We start from the raw sequence: 27,218 nt of genomic DNA, 5'->3' as shown, positions 1-27,218 counted from the left end.
GGCACCAGCAATGCACAAATGCCTAGAGGACTGCATTGTATTCCTGCTCTTGGTATGCATCGATAGAAGTGTTCAACATTGGGAGCACTCCAGTCCATCAAGGGTATTCATGGCCACTGGCTTTTGAAGCAACTGCAGTAAAATACATGTTTTGCAGAATTCAAGCAACTGGAAAAAAAAATTCCAGAAAATAAATAGGTAGAAAATGCAAAAGTTTAAAATTGGCTCCTCGCGGTTTATTTGCCGATCATGCATCATACAATCTCAGGCAACGGGCAAATTCACTTATCTGGCATCTACCAATCCCGATAGGTGCAGTACAGTACGTTTCCAATTATCCGAAAACCACTTTACCGAAATTCTCAGTTATCCGCAAAAATCAGCGACATGATGTCACGAGTTGAAAAAAATTGATTTTATTTTAACCCACTGTGCCCAAGCAGGACTCTGATGTGCTGTTAGCGCCATTTTGAATCCCTTTTGAATGTTGCTGCATTCATCTTATTTTTGTAAGCAGCGATCACACTTTTTGGTAAGAATTAAACTTTATTTTGTGCTTGAAAAACATTGCCTTGTTCTTTGTTGTTGTTTAACTGCTGATGCAAGTATTATGCTGATGCTACTGGGCTGGGATCGGGGAGGAGATCTTGGCTCCTGGGCAGGTTTGGAGACGGCGGTGGGAGGTGTCGGGTTCAGCGACGGCAGATAGAAGTATTCTGCTTCTTAAACTGGGGTGCTTAAAGCCATTTCTCAGATATCCGGAAAACGCAGTTAACTGACACACGTCTGGTCCCAAGCGTTTCAGATAATTGGAAACATACTATATTTACAAATTCTCCTTGCATATGGAAAGATAATGACGACAGCTACCTCACAATTTAAAGTGATTTCTTTCATCCTTTGGATTGGTCAAGGTACCAAGAAATGCTGATAATGTTGCTTCTCATCTTTAACTATATTAATTTTTTTAAGGTCATGTTGTATATTTGCACATTTACACTGGAGAAAACGAAAGCAAGATTTAAAGAGACCAGAAATGAAGATTGAGGGACACATGAATTTTCTATTATCTACTCTGTGGTATTCACTGAACCTTGCCATTTTAATGTGGTTTTGTGAAGATAAAGCAATACTAAGTGAGTGGTAGTCCGCCAAGGAATAATTATTAAAAATGATGTATACTAGTTATACCTGTTAGCAATGTGAATAATAAATATATTTCTTCTTGCAATTGATCATTACTGTACATCATTCTCGCTGATTCAAATTTCTTTCAAATATAACTAATTAAATTAGAGTTTTCTTTCCATTACATTGACATTGTTGCTGAAAATAATTTCGATTTGTGGTGGTTGTAATTGAAGTAAGAATGAGTTAACTAGTTTGAATATGTGTGTAACTATCATTTAAACTAACATCAGACCAAAATCTTTCCCTTCAGTATTGTTATTGCTTTTCTTTAATGACTCTGATGGTGTTCGTTTGAGAAAAACCTTCAGGAAGTTTTGTTTAAACGAAAGTTATTGTTTTCTTTCAAAGTAAGATTCATACATAGTTAACACAATGACTACAATCCAGAGTTCCAACATCGAGCAGTCCCATTATTCAACCATGAATGCATCTTCCACTATATTTTGTTGTGATCTCTGTGGTGAGAGCAAGTTGTGTAAAATGAATTTCCCATAGTTATGAAAATTACTCTGAACAGACTTCATACCACCATCGAAGACAATAGTGAAGACTCATCATTTCCTCACCAAGTCTGAATATTGCAAATGAATACAATTGGAGGACTTTCTGGCAACTGCACCTTTTTGAGACAATTATTAGCCTTCAATGGGAACCCGTGTTATAGAGAAGTGACTGCCATGAGTAATAACAAAACTCAGGACTGCAATAAATTGTTGCTTTAAAAAAATCTACAATCAGAATTTATTGGTCTTAACGAAAATAGTTTTAAGTAAATTTAGTTTCTAAAGGACTAAAATCCATATTATTATCCAAGGGGGCAGGTTGTGGATTGACAGTTAAACGTGAAATTTATAACAGAAACTGGAGAAATCGATGTTAATGCCATCTGGATTGACAGTTAACTAGCTATCTTGGAAAGCACATTTAACGGCCATTTTTCCCTCATTTCCATTTAAAAGGTCAAAAGAGCACACTATTAGATCCAACGGTCCATATTAAAATCAGTAAGATGTATTTGTGCAGAGGCAAGGAAAAGAAGATAAATATAATCATTAGTTTGATATTTGCTTTCCAAGCAATGTTCCAAGAAATTTTAAACCTTGATTTTTTTTTAAAAAAGAAAGCAATAATGCCCCCTGTAAATTATCAATTGGATTTCTTTATGAAACCTTGATCATGCAGTGTTGGAAACTGATGACACCACATTTGTAATATGTAGTACAGTAAAACTCCTGTTATTTGGAATTCTAGCAACTGGCAAAAAAAAGTGGAAAATAAATAGGTAAAAAATACGGAAGTATAAAATTGGCATGCCTCGCCGTCAATCCACCAATCACGCAACATGTGTCCTTGGGCAACTGGAAAATTCCCATATCAGTCTATCAATCCCCATAGATGCTGGATACCAGGGGTTTTACTATATTTGGATCTCAGGACTGCATTAAAACTTGGGAAAGTTCCATGATTTAAATTCAAAGTTTCAGCCATGATTCTGACAACTCCATTTGTGTGGGTTGAAATCCATAACATTTTAGAGCTCAATTTGGTTGTTATAATGGTAATGCATGTGGATGATCAGGCATGGGAAGTGAGCCATTCAGCTATTTGTTTCAATTTTTACTGAGATGTGGTCATTGCACTAATTACCCATTCCAGAGTGCCCTTGAAAAGGTAATAATTATCTGCCACTTTGTATTGCTGTTTAAATCTGGGCTTTGAAGGCCCCCCCCCTCCCCCTCTTCATGCTATTAGAAAGATAGTTCTAGGATATGACCCAATAGCAATGGAGTTGCAATATTTTTCCATGTGGGGATGATTATGTCACTTGGACCTGCATCTACATTTGCTTGCCTCTCAAGTCCAAGGCAGTAAAGAATGCAAGTTTAGAAGGTTGTGTTGAAGAAGTTTTGGCAGGTGCCTTGTAGTTTGTACTCTGTGCATAGTTTACCAATGTTAGCGTAAATTAATGTTCAGACTGTCAGGTGAGATGCCCGCCCCTTGGCTAACTTTGTTCTTGATGACTTTGAGTTTTGGAGGTTAACTCTTCCAGGCAAATTGAGAATATTCCATGAGAATCATGTCTTTCAACCTGTAGATGGTGGAAGGGATTTGGGAAATCAATGGGTTGAGTATCTTGACACAAAATGCTCAGCTTTGTAACAATTTATCTACATTCTGGTATTTGGCTATCCTCCAGGATATTGGAGGAAATTTGAGAATAATAATCAGATTTATTGTCAGATTACATACATTGCATTCACATATAGCCCTGAGATTCCCTTTTCCTGTTTTTGCAGCAGAATTATCACAAATTAGTAGTGCAGTTGTACACAGCGTGAACATGTAAACAATCAAAAGAACTATAAACAGGTAACAAATGTAAACAAACTGTGTGATACAGCGCACAAGTAAGAGCCCTTTAATGAGTCCCTGATTGTTGGTGAGGAGTCTAATGGTAGAGGTTCCTGAACCTGATGGCACCTAGACCTTTTTCCTGATGGCAGGAATGAGAATGAAGCATGTGCTGAGTGGTGTGGGCCTTGATGATTGCTGCTGCCCTCCCACTCAATGGTAGATGCACTCAATGGTGGCAAGGGTTTTGCCTGTAATGTCTTGGGCTGTGTCCACTTCCTTCTGGAGAGCTTTATATTCGGGGGTATTGGTGTTCTCATTACCAGACTGTAATGCAGCGAGTCAGCACTTTCCACAACACATCTTTAGAAGTTTGCCAGGATTTCTGATGCTTTTGAATACTAATGCTGTTGAATATCCAGGAGCAGTTGTTTATCTCTCTCTTGAAAGTGATATTGGCTATCAGTGTTATCAACAACCAAGCCTTAAAAGTTTTACAGGCATAGTTTGTTTCAATATCTGAAGAGACGAGAGTTAGCACCATCAATGAAACTTGCCACTCTACCTTCTAATGCAAGATATTATCATTGATGAAGCTTTTGAAGGTTGTTGGGCCTAGGACAGTGACATGAATAACTGGGCAACTATGTCTTGGTGCGGACAATTAAACTAATTTTCCTTTGTCCCTTGTGTCATTCCAGTCAGTGGAGAGTTTCCCCCTGATTTCAATAATTACTCCATCCAGAACTCAATAAGCCAACTGGTGGGCACCTCAACTTGCATTCTCAACAGGCTTTGGCTCCACCATTGTTAATGATATGGGTTGATGTAACATTTTGGGTTTGCTGTCAAGTTGGTATTTGACAACTAGTCTCTCCTGCCCATTGGCAAAGGTCATAATGGCTGTCCTGGAACATCTTGGCAAGAGTTGCAGTTGGTTCTGGAATACACTGTAGTCATAGAATAGGGAGATGCAATGCAAAAGACCATGCCAACCATCAGACCCCATTTTTACATGAATTCTACCCTAACCTACTGGAGGTCGGAGGAAGCTTGAGCACCCTGAGGACATCCAAGACAGACAGCACCGGAGGTCAGGATTTAACCCAGGTTGCTGAGGCTGTGGGGAAGTAACAGTGGGATTTGGTCTTGCTTTCTTCAGTGTTTCTTAACATCATCGAGTAAATGAGGTGGTTCAAAGTCTAGCTTCTGTGATAGTGGGATGTTGGAAGCAGACTGAGGTGGATCATCTACTTGCCACTTCTGGCTGAAGATAGAAGCAGACATTTCATTCAGCCTTGACTTTTTTGTACTGCAATGTCTCATTTATCAATAATATTCAGGATGCTTCCTGTCAGTTCAGTTATCTACCTTCATTCACAACTGCAAGGCTTTGATGTCACCCATTGGCTATGATATTGCTCAGCCATGTTTAGTACATGCTACTTTCACTTTAGCAGTCATATAGGTCTATGTTGTGACTTCATTAGATTTACTCTAGTTTGTCTGAAGAAACTGTCATATCTGTCTTATTAAATGTAGTGGGGAAAAAAATCAAAATGTGACTTTCTCTTCACAGCATTATTTTAGCTCTGCAATTGAGAAGTGGCTGATCTATTAAATGCAACTTCCTGTCAATTTGCCTCGTTAGAAGTATTACATCTATAGTTTTGATCATTCAGATTGAAATGGAACAGCCAAAGTCTCGCAGATTTGCCTTTTTGGGAAATAGCCCCTACTGGGTTTGAATTTATTCCTAACTTCAAAAACATTAGCACTCTAGTCCCTTTGAAACCTGCTTGTATTTTACTGGTTTGTTTATTTGCCTGTATAGATGACTTTTTTATATGCCACATTCTAGCTTCCTGCTTTAATAATACTGGACTTTTCTGAACCTTTCTATTCCCTACCCCCATCTCTAACAGTTGCAACTGGAAGGTTATGGTTGTTCAATCTGGATGCCTCTGTGACAGCTGTATTTATGTTCCACGGATGATTAAGTTGAAATATGTCATGCCTTCGCTCTCTGCAGATGCATTTCTTTTGACTGCAGAACGTTCATTCCATTATAACTGACCGGTATAATGAGTAAAATGTGTATTTGGATGGCACAAAGGTTTAGCTAATGACCCCTGAATGGTGCAAGAGTTAAATTGGCGATGTGTTTCCTGATCCATCTTGCCTGATGCAAGAACATGAAAGATCTGAATAGCACAATCTTGGCTCCCTTTTCACCCGCATTCTCACACCATTTTGTCCGGTGATGCGGTTGGAAAGTTGTTTTTTTTTAACCTACACAGATTCCACGAGACCTCACTATTTCATTGAAATCAGATTTTTCAATACACACCCTTGTCATATTTTAATGCAACTTCCCACCTTTCAAACAATAAATGGGACATTGTTTAACATTTTTTTGACAGTTGAATAAAAAAATCCTTTTGGATCGAATAGTTGTAGTCTGTGTGTGAAATTCAAAATGCCTGCCCTAGCTGCGCCAAACGAAATTCAGTTAGGGTTCAAAGAAAATTTATGCCTAATTGCTTTGCAGTAGACAAGTGGGGCATTATTAAATAAAAAGGCAGCTTGTCAGTGCATGTATTGAGTACTGTACTCTCTGTGTACAGGTTTCAAAAGACGTGTCTGTAAGGCTTCACAATGAACTGGAAGCGATTGAGAAGAAAAGAATTAAGCTGGAAGGAGAAAACGAAGATCTTCGGCAGAAACTAATTGAAATGGACATTTCCAAGCAGGTGTTGCAGAGTGAAATGGACAAAATGAAAGAGGTAATGCTGCTCTTTGTTTATATGCTATTTTGACTTGATAGGTCTGAAGGGCAGGTTTTATTTCACTTGCTACAAATTTTGGGCCTTGCTCATTGGGAGCATCTTTGAAAATTCATAGCGGTATTTTCCATCATCTTGACTCCATCTGGTGAAGCACCCCCCCAGCCAAGAGTGATTTTTGACAAGTTCATTTTGCATTAAAAAGTAATTGGTAGAATTAGATACATGTGATTGCAATCCAAATAAGTATGAGATAAAAAGAGTAAAAAATTATTGCTAACAATTAAGGATGTGGAGGGGAAATTATGGTAAAGCACAACCACCAATCACAGTTTCTGCAGACTCTTGTGTTTTACTTCTCATAAACTCCAACATGACTTTTAGGGCCAAATGGCTTGTTTTTGAATATGTAGAGTACGTCCGATTATCTGGGGAAAAAAAATTAAATTTCAGATAAATGAAGATATCTGAAACAAATCAGAAATCCTCATTTATCTGAAATGTTTTTAGAGCCAAACTGATCGGGGACGTTGGAGTGCGGGCTGGAGGCGGCCAGCATTTATTTTGGTGAGAATTAAACATTAATTTAATGTTTAAGAAGCATTCCTTGGTTTTTGTTTTGATTGTTTAAATGCTGTTACAAGTTATTTGCTGTTGCTACTGGGCTGTTTTTAAAAACATGGCCAGTTCCCTTCAGAAAAAAAAGTTTATCCGAAATAGGCCTGGCCCCAACCATTTTGGATAATCGGAGTTGTACTGTAATACTACGTTTTAAAAAGTACAGATGTTTAAAATGCACCAAAGACTGATATCTCCCATTGTTGGTTGAAACTGTTCCATGATCCAGTGGAAAATAAAATCTCAAAGCCTCCACCCATAGATAGCAAAATTGCATGGACTGCTAGTTCGGTTGGAGAAACCAGAGGGAAAACTGGTGATTATACTTGAATTGTTCACAATAAAATTATTAAATCAAGTGGTTTTAATCATATATTGAATGTTAATTTGTGAAAATACTATTATCATCTGGACCAGTGATAAGATTAGGTCAATAAGTGACGACTTATCAGTTTTCAGCTCTCGAGTTGTAATGCTAAACGGAAATGTACATGATTTACTAAAGAGAAATATTCCAAGAAAATTTTTCATTCAGCAAAATTTGCAAATGAAAAAAGCTGGATGCAGTGCATTTTAGGTAATTTGCTGTGGTGTATCCCAATGGGCAGAGGATGTCACACTTTTTGTAAATCAAAGGCACACATGCTGAAAAGTTAATATTACAATAAGATAACTTTGCTGGATTAATTTAAAGTTAATTGTTTGATAGGACATGGACTGAGCTGGCAAAGCCTGATGTTTATTTACTCATCTTAATTGTCTTGAATTGTAGCTTGTTTGGCAATACCTTAGGATAGCTTTGTGAGTAAATGATTAACTATGTCTCTTGAGTCGTTCTTCAGCCAGACAGGGAAATGACAAATATTCTTCCTTTTAGAGCTTGGATGATCTATTTATTTTAATGATTTCATTGTAACTGGGTTTCACTTCCCTCTGCAACTGGATCCTTCCTCATCAGAAGACCACAGTTGGGGTGGATTGGTAACGTCCCTTCCTCACTGACAATCCATGCAGGCGCACCTCAACGACGCTAGCACACTTCTCTACTCTCTCTACACCCATGTCCGTGTGGCTAAGCACAATTTAAATGCCATCTACAAATTTGCTGATGAGACTACGGTTGATGGCAGAATCACATGGCATGAGGAAGTGTACAGGAGTGAGATAGATCAGCTGGTTGAGTGGTGTTGCAACAACAACCTAGCACTCAACGTTAGCAAAACTGAGGAATTGATTGTGGACTTCAGGAAAGGGAAAGTTCAAATTCTTTGGTGACATCATCTCTGAGGATCTGTCCTGGGGTCATCATGTCGATGCAGTTATGAAAAAGCTCACCAGTGGCTTTATTTTGTTTGGAGTTTTCAGGAGATTTATGTCACTGAAGGCTCTAGCAAATTTCTACCATTGTACCGTGGAGAGCATCCTGGAGGGTGCAAATCCACAGGACATGAAAAGGCTACAGAGTGTTGTAAACTCAGCCAGCGCCATCATGGGCATTAGTCTTCACTCCATTAATGCCACCTTTAAGAGTCGGTGTCTCAAGAAAGTAGCTTGTATCATCAAGGATCCTCACCACCCAGGCCATGCCCTTTTCTCATTTCTACCTTCAGGAAAGAGGTACAGGAGCCCAAAGAAACACACTCAAAATTACAAAAACAGCTTCTCCAACCTGCTCCCCCCCACCATCAGATTTCTGAACAGACAATGAACGCTACCTCACCTTTTCTTTGCACTAATTATTTATTATTTTAAATATCGTATGTACAGAATTGTAATTAGCACCTGTTATGCACAACACTGCGCAGCAAAACAACAAATTCCGTGACACATGTTCATGACAATAAATCTGATTTTGATTCATAAGTTCCTGCTGAATGTAAAATTAGAACTCATGGCTCAATAATTATTTTAGGGTTGTGGATTACTGGTACTGGTCCAGTATTTTAGCATTCCCAAATATATGACATGGATAGTATGGTTTGCCCTGTTTTTCTCTCCCTTGATGAAACCCACTAAATAAAACAAAAATTGAATAATCTTTAGTAAAACTTTCATATTCATTTTTTATTTACCACTTTGGCACATGAAAGGTCAAGGGCTTTAAGTCATATTTTAAATCAAAGCATATGAAGATGAGTAGAAAATAAATAAATTGAGATTTCAATGATTTTATCAATAGCTGTGAAAGATCCAAGGAATGTTGCATCTTCCAACAACAAATTTGGAACTTTTTCTCTCCTGCGGTTAGGAGGCTCTGCTACACCTAGTGTTCCTAGGTGATCTGATCTCAGAAGCTAAGCAGGCTCAGGACTAGTCAGTACTTGGAGGGGAGACCAGCTGGGAACACCGGGTGCTGTGGGTTTCTGTGAGGGGCACTGGACAAAGTGGCGACTCTGTCCATCTTATGGTAGACAAAAGTTAAAGAATTTTGTGTATGTTACATTCTAAATGTAGTATTATATGACAATAATGGAACATTTACCTTTACTATTCAAACACACAAGAAGTAAAAAATGTGTGGACGCTGTTGTTGAAGTAAAAACAAAAAGTGCTGGAGAAGCTCAGTGGGTCCAACAGTGTCCTTTATGTAGCAAAGGTAAAGATACAGAACTGATGACATTTCTGGCTTGAGCCCTTCATCAAGGTATGAGAGAGTGGTAGGAGGCTCTCGTATATTGATGAAGGGGTCAAGCCCGAAATGTCATCAGTTCTGTATCTTTACCTTTGCTACATAAAGGACACTGTATGACCCACTGAGCTTCTCCAGCACTTTGTGTTTTTCTTCAAACACTCTCAAGATTCCTTTATTGTCAAGTACATAAATACACAAAATATGTCAACTTTTGCTGATGGTAAAGGTGTACAGAGCAGCAGCACTAGCTCAGTGCCCCCACCAATAAGAGAAAGAGAAACAAAAGAGAGTCCCTTAAGAGACACCAAGTGCCCATTGATGTGCCTTCCACATTGTCTCCAGCCACATGGCCTCCTAGTTCCGTACCTCCGATACGATTATACTGTTCAGCAGTGAACTAGAACTCTTAGTTCTGTACCTACAATACAATTATCCTGTTTATTCCTGTGATGAACCTGAGCTCCCCATTCCAAAACTCCAATATGATCAGTAAGCTGCTCACAGCCAAGGCCCTTTGAGAGCTCTTCCTGCCATCAATATCCTCATCATTCTTGATACCTGGTTCTCACAGGCAAGTCATCAGGCAGCCCACAGCCTGGTGTGTGTCCACTGGTCCCCTTGTTGCTGGCCAGCTGCTGTGGTTACCTTCCCTGTTGGGTCATCTCTTCGGGTTCTTCACTGCATGTGAAGAAGCTCGTCCCCTGGAGCTCGCAACTTTTGTGGTCTGCTGCCAGGCATGGGCAATGCCATCTTGGGCGTGGGTCTCTGTGGATCCACAGTTAAAATGTGGAGAGACCTGTTGAAATGATGACCAAGCAGTGGGACCCTGCAAGCAGCACGAAATCTCTGCTCCTCAGTCTCCCAGGTACGTACTAGTAACAGCACTGGCATTACAACAGCTCCAGCAGGGCCGCTATTTGCTTTCTCCCTCCCTGTTTCAAAAATCTAATCAGAAATCTTCTATTTAGAGAAGATTCAATGCTCTATATCCAATTTGAATGTAAAATTTCAAACACTGTATGGATCCTTTTTGAATTACTTTCAAAATCTTTGGTATTAATGCAGATGTGTTGGCTAATAGGGTGATTTATTACTGCGACAGGGATTTTTTTTTTCTTTGCCAAACGGCTTCAGTTTTGGTAGTGGGATTAGATTGTCTTTATAAAAAATTATTACTGTAATATGATTTGTTTGATTAAGAATGCAGGGTACTGTGGATGAAATAGTATTATCTGAGTATAGAGCAGTCGTTCTCAACCTTTTTCTTTCCACTCAAGATACTATAAGTAATCCCTGTGCCATAAGTGCTCTTGAGATTAGTAAGGGATTACTTAACGTGGTATGTGAGTGGAAAGGGAAGGTTGAGAATCACTGCTCTAGACCCAATTTTTACTGAAATATTTTGCTTGAGAAAAATTGTCATTGGCCCATTTCCTTTGGAGTTATGAAACTGTGCACATAACGAGTCAATGAGGTACGATTAAAACAATGGTTTTCAAACTTTTTCTTTCCACCCACAGACCACCTTAAGCAATCCCTTACTAATCACAGAGCACCTATGTAATAGGGATATGTGAGTGGAAAGAAAAAGGTTGAGAATCACTGGTCGAGAGAATTCTGTACTTTTGGTTTTTTTTTAATTTTTAATATGTATTCTTGTATGGAATTTAATATGACCTTTTATGTGGAATTTCAATAAAAATATCAAAAAAGGGAAAAGAAATCTTCTATCTCCAGTAAATGGTAGAAAAAAACAAAAAGTTGGAAAATACTGGTTCTAATCCATTTGCAGCAAATATTAGTTTTCTTTCTGGCCATTTTAAAAATGTGGATAATGAATCTAATGCTGTTGATTTTTAGTTGCAAGTGTTGTTTTAATTCCCATTCATTTATCTTACATCTTACAGGGTGATTATTTGCAATAGAATTTACTCTTGTATGTCATACAATTAATCTTCTCATTAAGCTATTGCTGTTTTCACCTGTGTATCCTCACTGATCATTATTATCAGCTTGAATTAGTGTCTTTATGGCAGCAATGAATCATGCTCCTTGTGTACAAGAAAACTAAACATTGCAAATATCCTTAAAGTATGCATGTGATGCAGCTTTTCAATAAAAATGTATCAAAGTCTTCGGACACGGATGCCTCTGTAAGAATCCAGTTCCATCCACAACTTTGCCTCTCAGCCTTATAAACAACAAATAATTTTGTATTACTGTATTAAACCATTGCAAGGTTCTTCTGCCAGTGGAATTTTCATTGATCAATATTACCCATCAAAGGTTATTGGTCTCAACAATTTCCTGTCATCAAAAATTTTGTTCAAAATATAAGGTCCACTCTTCGGGTGAATTTCAGTGAACATGGCTACACAGTGGGAATCCATGCAGCCACCAGCAGTGTGTTCTGGAGCCTTTTTTGGGGATTAAGTACAGCAGTCCTGTTCCTTCAGGATTGTTCCAGGAGTGAAATTGCCCCATTTTGCAGGCCAGCCTCATTCCAGTTTGTTGAAATGAATCGAGTGACATTTGCAGGACTGAGCTTTCTCTACTCTGATTGTTCACAGGGTCACAATTTTTTATGTAGGCTAGCAGCTGTTGAAATATGCTCCAGGCTGATGGATTTAACTTTTTTTCCAATTCTTTGGCTTGGCTTCGCGGACGAAGATTTATGGAGGGGGTAAAAAGTCCACGTCAGCTGCAGGATCGTTTGTGGCTGACAAGTCCGATGCGGGACAGGCAGACACGATTGCAGCGGAAAATTGGTTGGTTGGGGTTGGGTGTTGGGTTTTTCCTCCTTTGCCTTTTGTCAGTGAGGTGGGCTCTGCGGTCTTCTTCAAAGGAGGTTGCTGCCCGCCAAACTGTGAGGCGCCAAGATGCACGGTTTGAGGCGTTATCAGCCCACTGGCGGTGGTCAATGTGGCAGGCACCAAGAGATTTCTTTAGGCAGTCCTTGTACCTTTTCTTTGGTGCACCTCTGTCACGGTGGCCAGTGGAGAGCTCGCCATATAACACGATCTTGGGAAGGCGATGGTCCTCCATTCTGGAGACGTGACCCACCCAGCGCAGCTGGATCTTCAGCAGCGTGGACTCGATGCTGTCGACCTCTGCCATCTCGAGTACTTCGACGTTAGGGATGAAAGCGCTCCAATGGATGTTGAGGATGGAGCGGAGACAACGCTGGTGGAAGCGTTCTAGGAGCCGTAGGTGGTGCCATGATTCGGAGCCGAACAGGAGTGTGGGTATGTATTTGTGTATTTAATATGCTTCTAAAGTGATGCTCATATTTGCAAACTTGTTGCTGTATAAAGAATTGGGGACCCTTATTGCGATTAATTTCATAGGTTTGAACTCAACCTGCCAGAGAAAATGCATTCCTCGTTGACAAGATTTGGCAGAGTTTCCAATATGTGCCACCATTATGTTAGCACAAAACAATGCTGCCCAGTCCCTCACCTGTCCCATTCACCTCTTGGCTCAGTGTTCATTGACCTACATTGGTTCAGGATTTAACAATATCTCAGATTTGCAAATCCTTCTAGACTGAGGAGCTAGGCCGTCTCCTTGAATTCCTGCAGCCCTACTGTCCTCCAAGATGCCCTTCCAGCTCCAATACTGACGTCCTGTCCATCGCTGATTTCCTTTGTGCTATTATTGCAGCCTAAACTGCAAACTCTAGAACTCTCTCCAACACCTCTCTTAAAAAATCAGCAAATCAATGAAGTATAAGTCTTCATGAATAAATTAGCTCTTCAGAAATTGTACCTGATATTTGACTTGCCATTCTCCAAGCAGAATTTTTTTCTCTATGAACAGAAGCTGTACATAGCTTCTGTAACGGGTGGGCACAGTTAATGTTAGCGGTTAGCACATAGCTGTAACAGTTGCAGCAATCTAAATTCGAATCCAGCGCACTCTGTAAGGAGTTTCTACATTCTCCCCATGTCTGCGTGGATTTCCTCCAGGTGCTCCAGTTTCCTCCCACTCTTCAAAACTTATGGGATTGTAGGTCAACTGGGTGGGGCTTGTGGGTTGAAGGGGCTGTTACTGTGCTTTATGTCTAAATTAAAGCTGAGTTTACAATTTAAAGTCAAGGACAACCACCTCCACTCTCTGCATTACTTAGGAAGGCTTACATTGGAAACTCTGCCAATCTTGACAACAAGGAATGTATTTTCTATGGCTGGTGGTGTGGCAAGACTGAGAAATTAATTCCTAAAAATAGTCTCCAATTCTTTATACAGCAAGGTTTGAAATTTAGAAATTTGGTATTTAATTTTAAAGTTGTGAAACAATTTTTACCTCCAAACAAAAATCTTCATTTCACTAGCAGTGGGTCTGCTACCCTCTTGGATCCATCACCCAACCACATGGGTGTGACAGCTGCTGTTTGGTGTTTCACTCTCGAGAGTCTTGCGTGAAAGGTTGTGCTTCCGTTGTGAGTTATTTGTAGCTAATGTGCTGCAAAACTCTTAAATTTCCAAATAACACTTTTCGTAATGAGAAGGTAGCTTTCTCCTTGTGCAAGATGTGATCTCGGTGTCCTTGCAGTTTTTTTTTTGTTGTTGAGTAAATACTTGAGGGCGATTCTTTCAGGCAATATTGCAATGTTGTATTCTTGGCGATGTCCATCCTCAGATAAGAAACAAGACCACAGGTCCCCATGCCAATTGAAAATGGAGGGAAAATAAAATTTTGTGCAATTGCTGGTTTGCATAATTTTCTTTTCCAATTTCACTCATCTGTGTCCCCCTCTAGTTCCTGCCTCAACACCCCCTTGCTTATTCCAAGACCTCTTTCTCTCTCTTTCTCTCATCTTTATTTTCTGTTTAAATTTCTCCTCTCTACCTTCCTCTTTTGTACTCGTTATTTATAGTGCAATCTCTTTAATCATTTACGGGATCTGGGCAGCAACATTGGCCAAACCAGCTTAAGAATTAAAAATATGTCATCTAGACCATTGAGCATGTTCCACCTTTCAATCTGATCTTGCCTGATATGGCTGTGGACTCTGCTTCACCTACCTGCCTTTTTTCCTTCACCCTTAATTCCCCTACTTTGTAAAAATCAATTTAATTATGTCATGGGCACAGAATTCCACAGATTCACTTCAATCTGCGAAAAGCATTCACTACTTGTTTTTTGAGTAGATGGTGGTAAGCCACTTCGTGAACAACTGCAGTCCTTCAAGTGAAAGTGTTACATGATTGTGTTAATTTGAGAATTTTGAGACCTGGATCAGTGACATAAAATTAACAGCATTTTTCCAAGCCTGGGTGGGATATGGTTTGAAGACAAACTTGTGCCTGGTCACCTTTTCATGTTCCTGCTGCCCTTGCTGGCACTAAAGCTCATTGGTTTGGGACATCCTGTGACTAGTACCGACAGAATGTTTTGCAAGCACAATGTTGGAGAGATTGAATGCTTAAGGTATGGATTGGATGCCAGTGGAACGGGCTGCTTTATGCTGGATGGTGTTCTATTTCTCATGCATTATTGGAGCTGCATGCATTCAGGCAAAGTCCTCTCTCTATCTCTTCTCTGTCACCTCAACTCCTTTCTTCCAAAGCACGTTCATGACATTACAGACAACCCTGAGATTTTTTCCTGCAAGCCAGGCAGAATTTCTACTTGTTGGTAATGCAAAAAAACTGCTCAAACAAAAGATGCAGATCCATAGAGAGAAATGTAAATTAAGAAAGAAATATCAACAAACTGTGCAATACCCAAAAAAATTTCACTCCTCTTCTTTCACTACTTAAATAAGAACATACACAACAAATTATTATCTGCAGTCTCATTGTCTGTTGATGTTTGTGGATTCCTGGCACACCTCTGTTTACGTTCACATCTACAATGTGAATACCGAATACAAACATTGTGAGCTGTCATCAATCTCCATGTTCAGTGAGACTCTAAACATACTCTTGGTAAGTTTGTAGCCAAATATTGTGTTTCAACTGGGAATTTTGTAAATATTAGCAAAATTGCCAATTTTGGAGCCTTTTTTTCCCAAATCCTTTATAATTTATCATTCAGCGACGCAGACAAGACAAAAATGATCTGGTCCTCTTGGATGTCAAGTCCCAAAGGCATGATTTTCTGAATACCTGATAGCATACATTTTTTAAAATATATATTTATTTAAAGCATGGGAATGTCAATTGCTGAAGTATTTTGTTGGTACTGAATGTGTATAATCTTTTTTATTGGTTTTTATAAGAAACACTATGAAAAAAAGAGAATGAAACTGAAAGTACAATATCACATGTTTATATATCAAGATAAAACTTCAAACAGTATTAACTTGGTCTCCCCTCCACTGCACTGGATGAAAATAAATTCTTTTTAAAAAAAACATCAAATATATATAAGAAAAAACCCCACCCAACCTACTCTAATTTAAAAAAAACAACAAAAAACAGCCGAGCAGCTTATCCTGAGGATTGCATATATTTTGTAGTTTTTGGTTTCTATCGTAAATCAAAGAAGACTCTATCTCATCTGGAAGAGTAAATACATCAGATCACATCAGAAACATTTACATCATATTAAAATAAGACATAAAAGGTCACCACGTACCTTCAAATTTCATCGATGAATCAAATGCATGATATCTAATTTTTTTCTAAGCTTAGACAACACGTAATCGGAATGCATTACTTTTTCTACTTTGGTCCTACACAAGAACTTGAGCTAATTGTACATTTGCTGCCACCCCTACACTTCATCAATGACCCCATTATTACAATGCAATACAATCACAGCATCTACTGACTTTCCTATTTCACCCCATTATTGCAATATTGTGCTTATATTTTTCAGGCCTGTCTTTACACACATAAGATTGAGGATTATCCTGAACAGAGATCCATTCAGTTGTTGCATGCTTTTAAGCCATGTTTGAAATTCTTGGATATTATATTTGCACTGTAAGCTTTATTCCCATAATGTTTCTTAATTGTTGCATGTGGTGCTCTCCCTTCTAAGCCACCCTACACTCCATATGACCTGCTTCCTACCTACTGTCCGCATCCTCAAACCTCTGGACCCCAGCATGAGCATCACCTGCTTCTTTTTTTTCCTATTCATTTGGACATGTCCCCTTGTGTCCAAGTCATCAAAGCTGGTAGCCAAATCCCCACCCACCATCAATGTTGCTTTTGGCCACTTAACAGCAGAAAATAATCCAAAACAACACTGCTGTCTGCTTTTTCTTTCTCCACCCCTTCCCTTTTACAACAATGTTTAATTTCTGGTCAGGGAGGTTTGTGGAAGTTCAGCCAATCCAGTGACTTTGGGAGTTCAGAGAAGTGTGAGAATGACTTGTATCTACATCCTGCCACCTTGATGATACACACAGGTACTGTGGCATCATGTATTAAACAGGGTTGACAGGGTTGCCCATGTTTGAATGGAAAAAGTATTGAAATAGTAATTCATGAAGAGTGCTTGTATTTGGACAACAGCATGCCCAAGTTAAACTAAAACTCTGTGTTTGCACATGATACCTAGCCCTTTATTCCCTCTGTATTTATGTGTATGTCTATGACCTATCTGCTTTCACCACTACCATTGACAGGCCATTCTAGGCAGCTCCATTTCCTATATATAGATTTTTTTAAATCCTTCCCCTCATAAATGCATGTCATCTAGCAGGTGACATTTTTACGCAAGGAAAACTGTTTTGACTGTCCACCCTATCACTACCGTTCATCATCTTATAAACATTTTATCCGGTCATCTTGCCACTTCTGAAGGTCCAGAGGATTGTTTGTGTAATCTCTCTTTAAAACTTGTACCCTCTAATCCTAGTAAATCTCCTCTGAATGCTTTCCAAAACCTTCACATCTTTGTATGCAAGTCACTTCATTAGTCATTATCTATGATTTTTAGTACTGTTTTATTCAGCCCTGGGCAATCCTGTCAAAGCAAACATTTCCTGTTTAATACACTTGTTGGTACCTTTACCAGGTCTCATTGATGTGCTTATGTTTTGGTTGATTGGCTTGAATCCAACCTCTCTCCAGCATTTTCTTTTAAACCTTTGTAATGTTTGGCTAGCCTAACAAGGCTTGTTGCTGGAGTCAGACCTGATTTCAAAAGATATATAATTAGAATCCTTGGGCTTTTATTTAAAAAAAAGCACTTTATCTAGGCTCGTTGCTGTTATCCAATGAAAGGAGCTCGGCAAGTGGAATGTTAAAAATGAAATAAGAGATCTTTTTCCAATTACATATTTTGTCCTGGTGATCTTTCCCCTATTGGTGGTCTCCACCAATAAAGCAGTGTTGTTTTGGATTGTATCCTGCCATCCAATTCTAATGACATTCTCCAGATAATGTTTTAGTATTATCATTAAGGTGGAAAATAAGATTTTTTATTCACACAAGAGAATGTTTATAATGTTCACCACTTTTTAAAATGTTATATAGCCTTCATCTGAGCAACAGTGTTAAACTGGCAACAAGAGGAGTTTTTTGTGAGAGGAAATGACCATTTCAGTCTGAAGGAAACCGCCTGTATTTAATATACAGGCTGCAAATCAATGGAACTTCCTCAAATTTTCCAGCCCAATGCCCATTCTGGCTTGTTTCTCTATTTTAACAAAGCTTGCTTGATTAACATAACTTCCTGACTCAATTCAGAGCAATTTTGATAATCTTAACCGAACCTTTTGAGATTTCCTCAAAAAGCTTTCACAAACCTCATCTCATTTACATCTTTTTGAGACCCCCTTTTACATAAAAAAGATTTATTTTCCTACTTCACTGATAAAAACTTGGTGAAGTCTTAACATTTGAGCAGTGGAAACTTTTGACCGTGGTCTTTCAGAAGGGCATATTGTTGGCTCATGCAATGAGCAGCTCAGCAAAAGCCAGCAACTTGTGCATAGGAGAAGATGAAATCTTGATTTTTTAAAATTGATATCTTTTGTACTTGTTGATCTCTTTAAAAGACCATTCTAAAATTATTGATTGCTCAGCTTGTTTATTGTGTCAGTCCATGCATTGGTTGTAGTAATCTGGTGAAATTTAAATGCTTTTTGGAATGTGCAGTGATATTTTAAGAATTCATCTTCCATTGGGTTATTATTCATAAGGCCACAGAGGTTAAGTCTATTGGTGTTTCCTCAAACCCCACTCTATGGCTCTCGTGGATGTACAGAGTAGCTTGTTAGCCCCTTACAGGTAAGCTGGTGTGGTACCTATTGCCAGTGGCAGGAAGGTTTGTATCTCGGCTATGGAAAACACCCATTTCTCTGCCACAAATATGAAAAAAGAGTGATATACATGAAACCCAATGAATAATTTTCAGCTTTCATCAAAAATAGTTTCAAACATAACAGGAATATTTTGTTTTGTCACCAGAATCAGATTCAGAATTTGGTTTGTTGTCATGAATGTGTCACAAAACCAGGGAATTGGCTTGAAGTGTTTAATTGCATAACTGAGAAACCCGGAGTTGAACTGTTGGGGAAATTAATGAGAAATGTTCCAAATAATAAAATACTCTATGTTAGAGACCATCTACTGTGAACTATCTGTTTATTGTGCCATAATGTGCTGTTCCTCAAATGCCATCCCCGCAACCTGGTCTCTCTTTTTTTTAAAACGTATAAATTTTGGGACATACTCTTAAAGTAAAGCAAGTTGATGGAGAAAAAGAACCCAAGAATGCTTGATTTGAATCCTGGATTGTTCAGCTGCCATTTTTTGGACTGAGTTTGAATTTTGATGACACAAATAAAGACAATATAGGATTCCGGAAATGGGAGAATGCTTCATTTGCTAGTTGGCATCTTTTGACTAAAACCTCACTGAGTACCAGTAAGGGGCTTGCTCTTTAAAGGAATAACATACACAGAGATACCATCTGACCACGTAGTTGTTGTGAATATTTTTGAAACGAGATAACAGATTTAGCTCAGCTATCTTGTGCAATTTTTTTTGTTGTTGAAATTTTGGCAATGGTTGATTTTGGAGAATAAGTCCGTCATTCAGTGCTGCACGTGTTTGTTTGCATTTTCCCATCGACTGACATGGTTCCTATATGTACATCTTGATGACTAAGCAAGTAAGTTTCAGTTTTAAGTTAAAGCCTGCATTATTTTATCATCAGTCAGGAATGCGTGGAGAAAATCAGGCGATTTTTCTGGGATCTGAGCCAGGATGACATATCAAAGATGTTGCTAGGAGATGAAATCCTCATTTAACATGTGGCAAAATGCAACTGAATTGTGATTTCTTTTTAAAATTGTTCAAAATTTTCATCCTGCATTTCTGAGGGAACAAAGGCTTTTGTGGCTTTTAAAATCTCAAGTGTACTTTTTAGTTGCCATTGGAACTTTAAAACGACACCAACAAATGTGATAGCTTGGTGATACCTCGCCCTCTGACTTCCAATGCCAGCCACCTCTCCCCTCTGACCCCTGCCTGCCAAGCCCACCCTCCGTCTTCCCAAGCCCTTAACCCCCTCAGGCTTCCCCCTCTCTCATGGCCATCTTCCCTCTTGTGCCCTCCCATATCCACCTATGACCTCATGTTGATTTAAAATTGGTTGACTGAGAGGAAACTGGGAGTGGGAATGAATGGGATTTCAAGTGTTGACAGGTGGTGATTTTTGTGGTACTACAAGGATCAGTGAATACACGCTCCAGATACTCAGTATACACATGTTTGATTTGGAAGAGGAGTTGATTATATTTTGCTGATGTCACAAAACTGCATGGGATTATGAGTTGTGGGGTGGTCTCAGAAGACAAATACACATAATACTTGCAAGATGCAGTGTAAAAAGAATAATTGTAAATCTATCCAGTTTGAAAGGAAATAAAAAGGCATGTATTATTTAAATAGTTAGGGTCTGTGAAATGTTAATGCACAAAATACCTTGTTTATATCAATCTCTGAAAGCAAGCAGTTAAGGCGTATGTTGGCTGTCATTGTGGGAAGTTTTGAGAACAGGAACAAAGATGTTTTGCTACAGATTATACATGGAGCAGTGTACAGTTTTGGTCACCTTATCTAAGTTAGGGTAAATCACCATTGAGGGGTACACCAGCTTGTTCTTGCAATGGTGAGACTTCCATAAGAAGAAAATTTCAAAAGAACCGGGTGAGTTCAACAAAATCTGTTAAATTTTCTTTTTTTTTCCTTTGGCTTGGCTTCGCGGACGAAGATTTATGGAGGGGTGTGTCCATGTCTGCTGCAGGCTCGTTGGTGACTGACAAGTCCGATGCGGGACAGGCAGGCACGGTTGCAGCGGTTGCAAGGGAAAATTGGTGGGTTGGGGTTGGGTGTTGGGTTTTTCCTCCTTTGTCTTTTGTCAGTGAGGTGGGCTCTGCGGTCTTCTTCAAAGGAGGTTGCTGCCCGCCGAACTGTGAGGCGCCAGGATGTTAAATTTTAAAGAAGCAGGAGTCATGGTCCTTGTTGAGTCAATAGAATTTTGTGAGCCAAATGACCAACCATCAAGATTTCAGAACTGTAGGAAAGAAAGTTATTAGAATTTTACAGTGCAGCTCTTTTTTTTTTGAAATAAGCATATTATTTTTGGATGTAAAATCACTTCCTTGCAAAATTTAGAATTGTGGAGGCTTGTGCTTCAGACACGGACTTTTTCTAAGTACTAAAACAGATGGTACCATTCAAAGTCACGATGTGGATTTCAGTGGGAGCTGACAATTTAGATCAATTTATGATCTTCTAGATCAAAGATTGTGGTTGATCCAAGGTTGAGTGCACCTTGCTTGACCCACACATCAGTTGTAATCTTTGCATTTGGTGTATGCTTACCCCATGGCTACTCAGAAAACTAAATAAATAACCAGAAATAAATGGCAGTGATGCTCTCTCTACTTGAACATGATGAGCAAATACATACCCTTTGATGGGAAATGTTCAGTAATCATATTGTGTGAGTTGTATCTGGCTGCCATCCCCGTGATCTTGCCTGTCAGGTGATTTTGTGTGTGTTTTTTAAATGATTATTTAACAAAAGTAGAGAACTGGGTTTGTAGAAATTGAGCAAATATCCACAGGCTAGTTTTTTCTAACCTTGTCAAATGAAAGGGGTTTTGATTAAATGTTTTTTTTCTTTTTTTGGTTGATCACTTTATTTTAAATATAACTACGGTTGAGGGGTTTTGCTAAATTTGAATTTATTATGTCCTTTCTTTATTATGACTGTGCTTTGGAATTCATTTGTCTGATTATGCTTGCAGATTTTCTTTTGATTTTTTTTTAAATGTGGCACATACCATAATTGAACTGTTCAAATTTATTGTTAATGAAATCAATAAAAATATTTCAAAAATTAAGTGAGCAGTGGCCCACTGGCTTGGTGGCATTTGGAGCCTTTTTCATCCTCTGAAGTTAAGAAACTACAAATGTGATAAAACATCCTTTCAATTTTCTTTCCAGAGTTCTCTGAAGAAAAGAAATAGTCGTGTCAACTCAAAACAAGAAAAGAAACCTTTACCACAGGTACAAAGTCAGTTTAGTTTTGGGGAAGAAAATTGTGTTTTACAAATTGTCTCAATTGCATTCAGCCAGTGTGAAATCTTGACAGACAAAGTAGGTGGGATAGTAGCAAGGATCTCTATGTGTGTGTACGAGCTAGTTTTTGGTGATCACTGAATTTATCTGTTAAAATGCATGTATAGAAGTAATGCCACATCTTTAATGGCAGTGTAATATTTCATGAAGTTCCCTATCATGTCCTTCTAGTAAAGTGACCGTTTTCAAACTGAAATCGACAGATGAGATTAAGTGTGGCACTCATGTCCATATGTGGAAATAATTTTGTGCATACCACATTGCAAAGGTTTTCACTGACAGCATTACAGCTGTTGCTGGAGTTCAGAATTGTTGGAAGCTGGTCAGATAGCTTTGAGGGTACATTGTCTGGACAAGCTGCTTGAAACCCTCTTGAAAATACAACCATGGCCCTTTGCCAACAGTTCTGTTTGAAAAGATTCTCAAATCACCTCATTACAGAACAGCTTTGGTTGCAATGCAAGAATTCTACACATTTGAAAGATTATGGCTTCCACTATTGCAAGGGAGCAATTTCACACATTTGAAAGCCGTGCAGTATTTGAAATGGGCAGTCTGTGCAGTGCTTTTATCCTCCTTTATTAGATTTATCAGGTTAAGACAAGCTTATCTTCTTTGGATTAGTCATCTGTTGCTTCCATACATAACAATATAGATTTTGTTTTCAAATCCTTTTCAGTAATATTGTAATTTAGGCTTTTCATTAATACCTTTCGTGTTTTTTTATATTTGAGGATGACGTGTGTCGTCTTTCTTTCCCTATTCTATTTCTCTTGGATACCCAGTTAGCTGGTTGGAAGCCTATGCAGGAGATGGCGAGCAACAGTGTCTGAGGAGTAATCCACTCTATGAATCCTCCTCCTGTCTCCCAGCTGTCAGTCAAAAGATAACTGTCCTGCATCTATTTCTTCATGATTGAAAACTCATTTAGGATGGCAGTGATGCACGTTATTTTGCAATATGTTGTTGCCCTTGTGTGCATCAACTAGTTTGGCAATTAAAAAAAATGAAAGATATGACTGCATGTTGTGAATGACTAAGCTTTATTTAATGGTCCTTGTGAATCTGTTAATTTATATCATTCTGCATAATTTGAAATAGGAGGATAGTGCCGACCTTAAGTGCCAGCTCCATTTTGCTAAAGAAGAAGCTGCTGCGATGTGTAAAAAGCTGACCAAATTAGTAAAGGAGAATGAAAGCATGAGAGAAGAGCTGGTGAAGTACAGCTCTCTCTATGGCGACTTGGACAATGCAGTGTCTGTGGGTGATATCGGGGAGTCTCCTCATGTCCGAGAAGCTGAGCTAAAACTGCATCTAAAACTGGTGGAGGAGGAGGCCAACATTTTGAGCCGAAGAACAGTCGAACTGGAGGTGGAAAACCGTGGACTTAAAGCTGAAATGGATGAGCTGAAAGGTCATTGTGAGAAAGAGCCCTTGGGCCAGGATGTGAGGCTGGGAATCACCAGCACAAGTTACGGCGAGTTTGGGGAGAATGTTGGCGAGCTGAGGCGTCAACTTCAGTTCGTTGAAGAGGAGGCGGAACTCCTGAGAAGATCCTTGATTGAGTTGGAAGACCAAAATAAGCACCTCATGAATGAACTTAATCGATACAAGAGCGAGTGTAATCAGGATTCAGCATGGTCAGATAGTTGTCCATCATTGAACGAGCCTTCCCAAGAAGAACTCATGGCAGCAAAGCTCCAAATCAGTGACCTCAACAGCAAAGTCAAGAAGCTCGAATATGAGAATCGTGTACTTGTTTCAAACCTTCAGCGTTATGACTTGGCTTCCTACCAATGCCAAAAGTGCTGCAAAGAGTTTGATACAGAGGTTAGTGACTCTTTAGATATCTCTTCATCACAGTCCAGAAGAGAAGTACCAGTAGGTGGAGAAAATGAATTGAAGGAAGCTCAAGAGAGAACCTCTGGAAGTGGAAGCAGCAGAATTACTGATAATGATGACATCACTGGCCGATTGTTAGGAACAAAAGATCTTGAAATTTTGTTCAACATTAAAGATCAGGCTGAACTCGTTAGTGAAGTGATTGATCTATTAATTTCAGACACAAGTGGCTTTGGTTCTGATGCCATCTCATGTTCAACAATTGATTTACCAACGCAGTCCTTCAAGGAAAGCAGTGAGGAAACTACAAATGTCAATTATCCTACTTTAATGGGCAGCATTAACTCAAAGCTTCTTGGCTTAAAGTCCGAGCTGGTATCTGTCACTGAGAAAATTGATCGGCTCTGTGAAAACATCAGAGAAGAAAGTAGGAGTTTGTCCCCTTTACTCCATCTGACAGAATCGGCGAGTTTCTTGTCCACTTTGACTTCAATGTCTCAGGACTTGCCCATGGATTCTGTAGGAAAAGAATTTTCGCCAGATGTAAAGGTAATATTTTCCTTTGTTCTTAATCCCTGTGGCAACATCCTGGTTTGTCATGGATTCTGACTGTAGTGATAAAATAAATAGTTTTCTAACACTATTCCTTAATTTAAATTTTGGTGACATTAACAGAAAATGTTAACTCGTTGCATGTAACAAACACTTTGTGTCAGCATAGAGCTTTGTCCCAATGAAGTGTGCATGGTACAAGACGATGCACGTAAATGAAAAGAAGATATCTACATTTCTAGTGGCCTGCCAGGAATTGTCGGTAACATCTGTTTTAATAACTGGTTGCAGAAATAACATTTGAGGTACCCTGCTACTATTGCTAAATGAAGTATTGTTTGTGGATTAGATCTTTTAGACAGTCATTTCTTTTAGTTACCAGCAGTTTGATTTCAAATGGATTGATCTCAGTACTCTGAAACCTGTTGCTGTAAACTTCAGTGTAAGTTTCTTGATCGTCGAATGTGCTTGTGTCATTTTACAAATTTGTGCTCATGCTATGGACTTCTGCAAAGCATACTGATTTAGAATTTGGGCACATTGGTCTCTGCAACCAAATTCCCAATCAATGCTCTCAGTATATGCAAAGTTCTATGAGTAGATCTCGGAATTGCAAAATGACCTTGTGTTTGTGCATCAGAGCCTGAATTCTCATGATGTACATTGTGTTTATTTCATACCTATGTACATCCCCCATTTAAGTTTATGTTTTTCTTAAATTGGGCCCTGAAGCTTCCCTGTCAGCCCAGATCTTGAAAAACAGACCACGCATAATGGTCAACAGGGTTAGGACTCATGTTTCAACCAGTCCTGCACTTTTAAGAACAAATATTTAGATTCAACTATTGGTATTTTCAAATTATTCCTCAATACTGCACAATTAAAATGGACTTCCTACATTGATCATTTGATTAAAAATATATATTTGATCAATGAATCAAAATGCTCTTGGTTATTGGAAATAAATGCAATATTTTTTCTTATTAAGAATGTTGAGGTTCAGCTACAAAATTATACATTATTTACAGTTAGTTGTAATATGAACTAATTCTGTTGAAGCAAAGATTTAATTTTGGGAAATTCTGCGCTGGTCAATTTAGGAGAAGGAAAAGTTTTCATAATTAACAATCTAGGACATTAATGAAAATTAGACATTCTACTCCCTGGATATGAAATGATTAACTTGAACAGAAGTCATTTAAGAGGCACTTCTGCCGTACTTAAAAGGCAATATCCAGCTTCCAGCGCAGTGAAAGTACGGTGTCTCAGTTCTTCAGATTTAATAAATCAGTGAAGGCCCGGGATGCTGCCTGTTTTGCAAGTGAACACTTTCATTCTTAACCATATAACCATATAACCACTTACAGCACAGAACAGGCCAGTTCGGCCCTACTAGTCCATGCCGTAGCAAATCCCCACCCTCCTTGTCCCACTGACCAGCACCCGGTCCATACCCCTCTAGTCCCCTCCTATCCATGTCACGATCCAGTCTTTCCTTAAATGTAACCAATGATCCCGCCTCGACCACGTCTGCCGGAAGCTCATTCCACATCCCCACCACCCTCTGCGTAAAGAAATTTCCCCTCATGTTCCCCTTATAATTTTCCCCCTTCAATCTTAAACCATGTCCTCTAGTTTGAATCTCCCCCTTTCTTAATTGAAAAAGCCTATCCACATTTACCCTGTCTGTCCCTTTTAAAGTCTTAAACACCTCTATCAAGTCCCCTCTCAATCTTCTACGCTCCAGAGAAAAAAGCCCCAGTCTGCACAACCTTTCCCTGTAACTCAGACCCTGAAATCCTGTCAACATTCTCGTGAACCTTCTCTGCACTATCTCTATTTTGTTTATATCAGGTCCCGGCTTGATCTAGCTTCCCAAAATACATCACACCACATTTGTCTTGGGTCTTTGTAAGAGCCCAATCACACCAGTTCAAGCTTTTGATCACGCTGAGGTGGCTAATGCATGGGCAGACTCAGTCTGGATTGTGATTTTCCCTCAGCCTAGCAACCGAAACATTTATAGTCATGAGCTGCATTTGAGTGTGAGCCATTAGGTAACGTCATTCAGGGCAAATGGCACTCTTGAAATTGTTTCACAGCAAACCGCCAATGTCTTCAGGTGAGCAATGAAGATTTTTGATAGGAAATTTGAATAATGTTTTTGCTTTTGGTGAAAACAGCCTAAAATCAGTCCTTAGAAATAATTGTTGGAAGTTGGCAATCCTCCTGCATTCAATAGGTGACTGAAATGTACACTGGCACACTAAGAATTTGTCAATTTCATTGTTTTATCATTACATTATCTTCTTGATAATCTATTTCATTGAACTACGGTGAAAACATTGGCAGATACCAGTTGATATTTTATGAAAGATTCACGTTACTTTTTAACATAGCAGAATTCAAATCTGATTTTGCCTTATGAGCATCAATTTAAAATGCCATCGTGTTATTTTTGTCACTGAATTCAAAAGTTTGAATCGTTCAGATTTGAACACACTTGATTTCTGTGGCTGCTGCATGACCCGCTGAGTTTCTCCAGCACTTTTGTGTATTGCACTGTGCATTTAATATTGTTTAATAATCTGTGGTATTGACCTTTTCAAAGGCCTTCTGAAGGTTGAAATGCACCATGTCATCGGTTGATCCTTCCCTCCTCTGCAAGTTACAAACCTAGGAGAT

At 38.9% G+C, this 27,218-nt stretch overlaps 1 protein-coding gene across 4 annotated transcripts in view; it reads left to right on the top strand.

The window, feature by feature from the left end:
- The window catches only part of mtcl2 (microtubule crosslinking factor 2), a 77,361-nt gene that overhangs the window by 17,448 nt on the left and 32,695 nt on the right, over nt 1–27,218 (top strand). For all 4 annotated transcript variants that reach the window (XM_069883996.1, XM_069883997.1, XM_069883995.1 and 1 more), the window contains exons 3-5: nt 6,171–6,329; nt 22,005–22,067; nt 23,241–24,530. In XM_069883996.1, coding sequence (XP_069740097.1) covers nt 6,171–6,329; nt 22,005–22,067; nt 23,241–24,530 — 1,512 coding nt within the window. The remainder of the gene's footprint in view (nt 1–6,170; nt 6,330–22,004; nt 22,068–23,240; nt 24,531–27,218) is intronic.

The sequence above is a fragment of the Narcine bancroftii genome, chromosome 6 (genome assembly GCF_036971445.1).
Source record: "Narcine bancroftii isolate sNarBan1 chromosome 6, sNarBan1.hap1, whole genome shotgun sequence".
In the NCBI taxonomy this organism is placed as follows: domain Eukaryota; kingdom Metazoa; phylum Chordata; class Chondrichthyes; order Torpediniformes; family Narcinidae; genus Narcine; species Narcine bancroftii.
This window is presented reverse-complemented; position numbering and strand designations above follow the sequence as displayed.